Here is a 10146-nt window from a genome sequence, read left to right as displayed (position 1 = left end):
TACTTTGAAGCATTTTAATCAGGAATGGGTGCTTGAATTTGTCAAATGCCTTTTGTGCATCAATTGAAAGGACCATGTGATTCTTCTCTCTCCTCTTATTGACTTGTTCTAACACATTGATTGATTTGCGAATGTTGAACCACACTTGTAACCCAGGGATGAATCCCATGGTGGATTGGTCATGGTGGATAAACTTTTTAATGTGCTGTTGGATCCTATTTGCTACGATCTTGTTGAGAATCTTAGCATCCATATTCATCAGTGATATTGGTCTGAAATTCTCCTTTCTGATGGGGTTTTTGCCTGGTTTCGGGATCAGAGTAATGCTAGCTTCATAAAAAGAGTCTGGAAGTTTTCCTTCTGTTTCAATTTTTTGAAACATCTTCAGGAGAATATGTGCTATTTCTTCTTTGAAAGTGTGGTAGAATTCCCCAGGGAATCCATTAGGTCCTGGGCTCTTCTGTTTAGGGAGGTTTTTGATCACAGCTTCAATCTTGTTACTAGATATCAGTCTATTCAGGTTGTCAGTTTCTTCCTAGTTCAATTTTGGGAGTTTATAATTCATGGAAACCAATGAGAATGAAGACACTTTGTCCCAAAACCTATGGGATACAGCAAAGGCAGTCCTAAGAGGGAAATACATAGCCATCCAAGCCTCCCTCAAAAAATTGAAAAATCCAGAATACACCAGCTGTCTCTACACCTAGAGAACTGGAGTATCAACAACAAATTAAGCCAACTCCACACACAAGAAGGAAAATAATCAAGATTAGAGCAGAGATCAATGAGATAGAAACTTAGAGAATCGATTCCATTTACTATAGCACCAAGAACCATAAGATACCTGGGAATAAACCTAACCAAAGAGGTAAAGGATCTGTACACAAGGAACTACAGAACACTTAGGAAAGAAATTGAAGAAGACACAAAAAGATGGAAGGGCGTTCCATGCTCTTGGATCGGAACAATAAGCATTGTTAAAATGTCTATACTGCCTAGAGCAATCTATACTTTTAATGCCATTCCAATCAAAATTCCACTGGTATTTTTCAAAGAACTGGAGCAAATAATCCTAAAATTTGTATGGAATCAGAAGAGACCCCGAATTGCTAAGGAAATGTTGAAAAACAAAAACAAAACTGGCGGCATCATGTTACCTGATTTCAAGCTTTACTACAAAGCTGTGATCACCAAGACAGCATGGTACTGGCATAAAAACAGACATATAGACCAGTGGAACAGAGTGGAGAGCCCAGATATGGACCCTCAACTCTATGGTCAAATAATCTTCAACAAAACAGGAAAAAATATACAATGGAAAAAGGAAAGTCTCTTCAATAAATGGTGCTGGGAAAACTGGACAGCTATATGTAGAAGAATGAAACTCGACCATTCTCTTACACCATACACAAAGATAAACTTGAAATGGATAAAAGACCTCAACGTGAAACAGGAATCCATCAGAACCCTAGAGGAGAACATAGGCAGTAACCTCTTTGATATCAGCCACAGCAACTTCTTTCAAGATATTTCTCCAAAGGCCAAGGAAACAAAAGCGAAAATGAACTTTTGGGACTTCATCAAGATCAAAAGCTTCTGCACAGCAAAGGAAACAGTCAACAAAACAAAAAAGCAACCCAGGGAATGGGAGAAGATATTTGCAATTGACCATACAGACGAAAGGTTGATATCCAGGATCTATAAAGAACTCCTCAAACTCAACACACACAAAACAGATAATCATATCAAAAAATGGGCAGAAGATATGAACAGACACTTCTCCAATGAAGACATGCAAATGGCTGTCAGACACATGAAAAAATGTTCATCATCACTAGCCATCAGGGAGATTCAAATTAAAACCACATTGAGATATCACCTTACACCAGTTAGAATGGCCTAAATTAGCAAGACAAGAAACAACTTGTGTTGGAGAGGATGTGGAGAAAGGGGAACCCTCTTACACTGTTGGTGGGAATGCAAGTTGATGTGGCTGCTTTGGAGAACAGTGTGGAGATTCCTGAAGAAATTAAAAATAGAGCTTCCCTATGACCCTACAATTGCACTGCTGGGTATTTACCCCAAAGATACAGATGTAGTGAAAAGAAGAGCCATCTGTACCGCAATGTTTATAGCAGCAATGGCCACGGTTGCCAAACTGTGGAAAGAACCAAGATGCCCTTCAACGGACAAATGGATAAGGAAAATGTGGTCCATATACACGATGGAGTATTCATCAGAAAGGATGAATAACCAACTTTTATAGCAACATGGACGGGACTGGAAGAGATTATGCTGAGTGAAATAAGTCAAGCAGAGAGATCAAGTATCATATGGAGCATAACAAATAACATGGAGGACATGGGGAGATGGAGATGGGAAGGGAGTTGAGGGAAATTGGAAGGGGAGATGAACCATGAGAGACTATGGACTCTGAAAAACCACCTGGGGGTTTTGGAGGAGGGGGGACGGGAGGTTGGGGAACCAGGTGGAGGGTAATAGAGAGGGCATGTATTGCATGGAGGACTGGGTGTGGTGCAAAAACAATGAGTACTGTTACACTGAAAATAAATAAATTAATAAAAAAAAGAAACTAGAGATACAGTAGAAAGTATCAATGACTCCAGAAACTGTTTTTTGAAAGAATTAATGAGATCGATAAACAATTAGCCACATTATTCCAAAGGAAAAAAGAGAAAGCTCAAATTAATAAAATTATGAATGAAAAGGAAGAGATAACAACTAACACCAAGGAAATAGAGGCAATCATCAGAAGTTATTATAAAAAGTTATATGCCAATAACTTAAGCAACCTAGAGGAAATGGATGCATTCCTGGGAGTGAAATTATTATTATTATTTTTAAATATTCCACCCAGTCATTTGACAGACAGAGATCACAAGTAGGAAGAGAGAGGAGGAAGCAGGATCCCCGCTGAACAGAGAGCCTGAGGCGGGGCTGGATCCCGGGACCTGGGACCATGACCCAGAGCGGAAGGCAGAGGCCTTAACCCACTGATCCACCCAGGGACCCACCTGGGAGTGAAATTCTTAATGACAATCACTGTTCTGCCTCCCCCCACTGCGGAAATGATCACTAAATTTGAAAGGCTTTTTTTTTTTTTTTTTTTTTTTTGGTGGGGGGATGTTTAGATATATTGGTAAGTGGTGTTGTTGTTTTAGTAATAAAATTCTTTTTCTTTATTTTTTTAATTTTTTTAAGATTTTATTTATTTATTTGACAGACAGAGATCACAAGTAGGCAGGGAGGCAGGCAGAGAGAGAGGAGGAAGCAGGCTCCCCACTGAGCAGAGAGCCCTACTTGGGACTCGATCCTAGGACCCTGAGATCATGACATGAGCTGAAGGCAGAGGACTTAACCCTCTGAGCCACCCAAGCGCCCCTACAATTCTTTTTCTGAAATAAATTTTACACATAATGAAATGCAGATCTTTTAGGTATACGGTTTGATGAGTTTTTATAAATGCATATACTCAATAGCCATTAAGAAATTCAAGACCAAGAATATTTTCATTAACCCAGAAATTTTGCCATGCTCCTTTTCAGTTAATTGCCTCAGATGCAGCAATTTTCCTGATTTGTATCACTCTGTTTTAGTATTGTCTATTTTATAACTTCATGCACATTGAATCACAGCATTTACTCAGAGTGCATGGTTTCTTTGTTCTGGGATCTATCATACTGATGTGTGTATCAGTTGTTTACTTTTCTTGCTGATTATTCTGTCTATCCTGTTATCTTCTGCCTTTCAAGTACATTGTATTGGCATTTAATGTAATTATTACATATTTGGGTGTCAGTTCATATTATTAAAATTTGCTTTTTTTCTCCCCTTTGTAAGTTATTTTCTTTCTTTTCTATATTCTCATGAGTAGACCATTTTTGTCTAAAATTCAATTTTCTCTTCTTCTTAACATCTTTTTAAATAATGGACTCTTTGTTAGAGCAGTTTCAGGCTCACAGGAAAATGGAGCAGAAGCTATGGCAATTTCCTATGGCAATGTCCAAGCAGACATTTTTCAAAGACTTACAAATGGTGAACAGGGGCCTCAAAGGGTGCTCAACAGCACTCATCATCAGGGAAATGCAAATGGAAATCATTATCACATCTCCTTTGTTGGACTCTTATTAAGAAGATAAGAGATACAAAATGTTGGTGAGGATGTGGAGTCTAGGGATCCCATGTACACTACTGATGGGCATATAAATTGGTGCAGTCATTATAGAGAATATATTGGTTCTTCAAAAAATTGAAAGTAGAACTGCCATCCATCAATCATAATGTTGGATGTATACCCAAAGAATCTGAAATCATGATTGTGATGGGCTATGTGCATTTCTGAGTTCAATGCATCATTATTCACCAAAGCTAAGGTATAGGTACAACTTCCCCCCTAACTGATGAATCAAGAGAGAAAATGTGAGATCTGTAGTATTCAGATATTAAAAAGAGGAAAATTCTGCCATTTGCAGTAAAAAATCAGAGCTGGATGGCACTGGGGTCTTGATGTTCAGTGAAACAAGAAAGACACAGAAAGAGAAATACTGCATGATCTCACTTATATGAGGAAATGGTATAGTTGAAATCACAGAAACAGAGAGTACAGTTGTGGTTACCAGGAGACAGGGACTGAGAAAAAGGGAGAGATGATGCTGAAAGTGTGCAAGTTTTCAGTCATGTAGATGAATAAGTTCTAGAGATCTAATATATAGCACTGTCACTATTGCTAACAAGACCATAATGAATACTTGAAATTGCAACCAGGATCAATTTACATTAAGACTTCTTACACACACACACACACACACACACACACACGTAACTATATAGAGAATATAGATGTGCTAATTACTTTGATTATGGTACATCAAATATCAGTTTGTATAACTTTTATATATATATATATATATATATATATATATATATATATATATACATATATATTTGTCCATCAACATGCCTACTTTGGACACGAGTGCAGTCATTAACTTTATTATAACCCAGAAATCAAAAAGTAGTGAGAACATTGAAAACATGATATTTCCATGAATTTATTTTTTTTTTCATTTTATTTATTTTTTCAGTGTAACAGTATTCATTCTTTTTGCACAACACCCAGTGCTCCATGCAAAACGTGCCCTCCCCATTACCCACCACCTGTTCCCCCAACCTCCCACCGCTGACCCTTCAAAACCCTCAGGTTGCCCCAACCTCCCACCCCTGACCCTTCAAAACCCTCAGGTTGTTTTTCAGAGTCCATAGTCTCTTATGGTTCGCCTCCCCTCCCCAATGTCCATAGCCCACTCCCCCTCTCCCAATCCCACTTCCCCCCAGCAACCCCCAGTTTGTTTTGTGAGATTAAGAGTCATTTATGGTTTGTCTCCCTCCCAATCCCATCTTGTTTCATTTATTCTTCTCCTATCCATGAATTTATTTTAAAATAACTTTGACAAGAGGAAACTATTTCCATTAGAAAGGTTTTTCCATGTAAATAATGGGAGACAGCATTAAAAATAAAATGGAATCCTGTAACAGTTACTAAGGATGTGGTAAACTTGAATACACTGAAAGTAATGAATTTTATTTGTTATTTATTTATTTATTTATTTATTAATTATTATAGTTAGTTAACATAGAGCGTAGTATGATTTCCAGGTGTACAATTTAGAGATTCAACACTTACATACCATACCAAGTGCTCGTCACAACATGTCCACTCCTTAATCCCCATCCCATATTTAACCCCTCCTTCTAGCCACCTCCCTTCTGGTAACCATCAGTTTGTTTTCTATAGTTAAGAACCCATGTCTTGATTTGCCCACCTCTCTCTGTTTTTCTCTATACTCATTGTTTTCTTAATTTCTGCACGAGTGAAATCATGTGGTATTTCACTTTCATTGACTGACTTGAATAGTTTAGCCTAATAGTCTCAAGCTCAAACCTTTTCATTGCAAATGGCACAATCTCATTCTTTTCAATGGCTGAGAAATATATACCCCGTGTCTATTCCATTCATCATTCAATGGAAACTTGGGCTGTGTCCATAGTTTTGCTATTGTAGATAATGCTGGTATAAACATCAGGGGCATGTACACTTTTGAATTAACACTCTTGTACTCTCTGAAATCAATGAGTTAAAAATTCATGAGAAAATCTCATGGTAGCTAATCTGCTCTGTTAACTATGAACACCAAATTCTTTTTTTTTTTTAAAGACTTTATTTATTTATTTGACAAACAGAGATCACAAGTAGGCAGAGAGGCAGGCAGAGAAGGAGGGGGAAGCAGGGTTCCCACTGAGCAGAGAGCCTGATGCGGGGATCAAACCTAGGACCCTGAGATCATGATCTAAGCTGAAGGCAGAGGCTTTAACCCGCTGAGCCACCCAGGCACCCCTGAACACTGAATTCTATTGGCAATTCTAACTTGTCAATCCACACTACTGTTTTACTAGAAAAGGACAAAAGGAGAAACAAAGTGGCTTCCTGCTACAAAAGCAGATTCAATCTAACTCCAGGTTCACTCTAACTAGAGACATTCAAGTGAGCATTTCTGAATGCCTCTGTTAATTTCCTTTATCCCATTTATAAAACATAGCAGTAAATTAAATAATATGCTTCCCCCCCCTTCCAAAGTGGGTTCTACTTTTTTGTAGGTCAATCTCAAAAAAATATGTTTTATGTACAGTGTATTTTAAATTATTATTTAGTACTGACTACATACATTATTTTGCTTCTTTTCCTTTCAGAGTTGTAGAATTCTCTTGTAGTTCCTTTATACAAATCATACAAATTAGCTGAATATCTCCAGGGCATGTAATGCTACATTTAAAAATCCCATACATAAAAATATCCCATAAATAATGCATCAATTATCCTGATAGGCAAAGGAAAAATAAGTCGAATAGTTATAATAATTTATTATGAATAAGAAATTATATATATGTGTGTGTGTGTATACACACACACACACACACACACACACACACACACATTTTTGTTCTGTGGTTCACCATTATGGAAATCTTTAAAATGAATGAATGATATAATAAAAATAATTCTTGACACACAAAGTTAGCTACTTTGCTCTGAAGTGTTCAAGAGAAAGCAGGATACCTTATTTGAAATCTTCTATAGAGAGAATTACGAATCATAGAGAATATGCTCTTTTCTATTTATGGATACTAACTGCTTGAACTTTGTGATTGTGTAAATATCTTTCTTCTTATCAAACCAGAGTGTAGACTGAAATGTGAGGAGTATTTCATAATCAATAATGTCAGAATTGAACTCTCAGGAAAAGTAAGAACCAGGCTGGCATTATGAGGGAAGCTACAAGTTTGAGGGCAGAAGTACAGAAAAAAGTAAGGAAATCAGGTGCATTGTAATAGAGTATGTTGGACAAGTGAGTATAGACAGTATTATATTTGATATCTGTACAGATTAAAGAATCAACCAAAACCCTCAATTCATCACTTGCATTCTGAGGTAGTTGTGATATGCCATAGCTTTCTCATGGCATTTTTCACTTCTGCATTTCTCAGTGTGTAGATGAATGGGTTGAGAAAAGGGATCCCAATAGTATAAAATACGGACACCATCTTGTCCATTGGGAAAGTGGTTGCGGGACGTGCATATATGAATATACATGGACCAAAGAATAAGACTACTACGATGATGTGAGAAATGCAGGTGGAGAGAGCTTTTCTCCTCCCTTCTGCACTGTGGTTTCTCAGTGAATGCAAGATGACAATGTATGAAATCATCAGAATCGTAAAACTGCCTGTGCAAATGCTCCCACTGTTAGACACCCATTCTAGGTTGATCATATACGTGTCCATGCAAGCAAGTTTCAGCAAGGGCTGCAAATCACAGCAGTAATGATCAATCAAATTGGACCCACAGAAAGGCAATTTCAAGGCCAGCATTATCTCAGCAATGGAATGGATAAAAGCTCCAACCCATGCAAGAATGATCAGGATTGTGCAAACCTGCTGTCTCATGATGGTTGGGTAATGTAAGGGCTTACAAATAGCCACATAGTGATCGATAGCCATGAAGATGAGAACAAAGACCTCCATGGGGCCAAAGAAATGTATTGCAAAGACTTGAGTCATGCACTCATTGTAAGATATGGTTCTTTGTGCAGAGAGTGAATCCACAATGAGTCTGGGGGCTGTGGAAGTTGAGAAACAGGAATCAGCAAGGGATAAATAAAATAGGAAAAAGTACATGGGGCTCCCAAGTGTGCGGCTGGACTTGATGGTCACAATAATGAGCAAATTCCCTACCACAGTTCCCATATAAAAAATGAAGAAGATTACAAATACCATCTTCTTTTTCAATGGATCTTGGGTCAATCCTAGCAGTATGAACTCAGTAACAGTGTCATTTTGCTCCATTATTTCAGGCCAAGCGGAAAAAACCCAGGTTGGAAATAATTAATCTGCAAAGAAAGAAATATTAGGAAATCAATACACCATTTGGACATCAAATTCATATGCTCATTCATGGAAGGGCCACGTACCAATGGGTAATCCCTTATCTTCCGTGTTTTGTTTTCCCTTGAATAATGCAGGGATCATAATATTTACTCGCAATCTATTCTGATTGCTTATGGAAAGAATGAAATATATTAATAATGAGAAAGTACCCAATTCTTCAGACATAATAAACATTAACTTAATGAATTTTTTTCGAGAGGTATCTTTCTGAGCTGAGTATCTTTCCTTATTTTACATCATGGACCCATTAAGGTAAAATGTTGCAAAAAGGAGAAAACTCATGCATGATATACATAATGTGCTTTCATACTTTTTTGAACTTAATAGATATTATAAAGTATCTTCTAGTAAATATTCTGAACATTCAATAAATGACACGGAAACTTTTAATACTTTGTTTGTTTTAATGAAACCTATGAGAGAGAGAGTGAGACAGGGTGAGGGAAAGAGATAAAAAGACAACAGAGAAATAAGCAATATTTTGACAGTGAATGTTCAGTCTGTTCATATAGTGCATCATTAAGTTTATTTTGATCTGTTCCCTTGACTAAATTTATTTCATTTTACTTTAAATCTCTATAATTTGTACTTGCTTATAGTTGTGAATCCAGTTTCTATCATAACATTTTATACTTTTTACATTATCCTATGTTGTCCAAAGTAGAATTCTTCACCTCATCTAGGATTTTGATGGGTCTTTCTGCATATTTTCTTCAGACACAAGGAGAGACTGAGATTAAAATAAAGGATAAGTAGGGAATGTTTGGCATAAATCAAAATATTGTTTCAAATTTCATGTTATTTTAAGCACCAGGGATTTAGACAATGAGATAAAGAAACTGCAGATCATAGTAAAACTTTTTCATATGATTCTTGGATTATATGTTCTTGCAAGTCCCATGCCCTGACTTCAGCAAAAGATAGAAACGGAAGAGAAACATATTCATTTATGTATACAAAACTGGAAAAATCCTTTTCTGTCTTCATCACATATATTTCCCATATAATAGCACAATTAAATCTATAATTGCCAAGGCATTTACGTATATGACCAACATGTATTGCAGATAAAAGCCCAATTTTCTCCAATATAAATGGATCTCAAGATTGAAAACACAATACATATGGTGCCTGGGTAGCTCAGCTTGTTAAATATTCGACTCTTGATTTCCACTCGGTCATGATCTCAGGGTTTTGGAATCCAGTCCTATGCTAGGTTCTGAGCTGTGGATGTAGCCTATTTAAGATTCTATCTCTACCTCTTCCTCTGTACCTTCCCCTGCTTTTGTGTTCTCTCTCTCTCTAAATAAATCAAGAAAATTAAAAAAAAAAAGTTAAAATGAAAATGGGTGAAAGAACTGATTTCAAAGGATCTCTTCTTATTAGAAATAATGTGAAAAGATTATCAATTTCATTCATAGAAAAATACATTCCATTCAAATCCAATTATTTATCTTTTCATCTAGATTAACAAAATGACAGTTTTGATAAATGTCTCTTAACAAACAATTTTGAAAATGATGTTGGACGCAATTGATTCCACACATTCTTGGGAGGAGTTTAAAGGGATACAATCTCTCCGGGGGTGATTTTTATCATTGATGATATTTCGTTGCCATATAG

The 10146-nt window shown here is 36.7% G+C and overlaps 1 protein-coding gene across 1 annotated transcript; it reads right to left on the bottom strand.

The window, feature by feature from the left end:
* Positions 1-7491: 7491 nt before the first annotated feature.
* Positions 7492-8421, bottom strand: LOC123949254 (olfactory receptor 4C11-like). The gene has a single exon (XM_046016625.1). It carries the CDS (start codon positions 8419-8421, stop codon positions 7492-7494), a length of 930 nt encoding a protein of 309 aa, XP_045872581.1.
* Between the last annotated feature and the right edge of the window lie 1725 nt (positions 8422-10146).

The sequence above is a fragment of the Meles meles genome, chromosome 8 (genome assembly GCF_922984935.1).
Source record: "Meles meles chromosome 8, mMelMel3.1 paternal haplotype, whole genome shotgun sequence".
Classification (NCBI taxonomy): Eukaryota; Metazoa; Chordata; class Mammalia; order Carnivora; family Mustelidae; genus Meles; species Meles meles.
This window is presented reverse-complemented; position numbering and strand designations above follow the sequence as displayed.

Bases quoted from the DNA above. Each gene is read 5' to 3' on its own strand.
- LOC123949254 (XM_046016625.1), bottom strand. From the start codon at position 8,421: ATGGAGCAAAATGACACTGTTACTGAGTTCATACTGCTAGGATTGACC.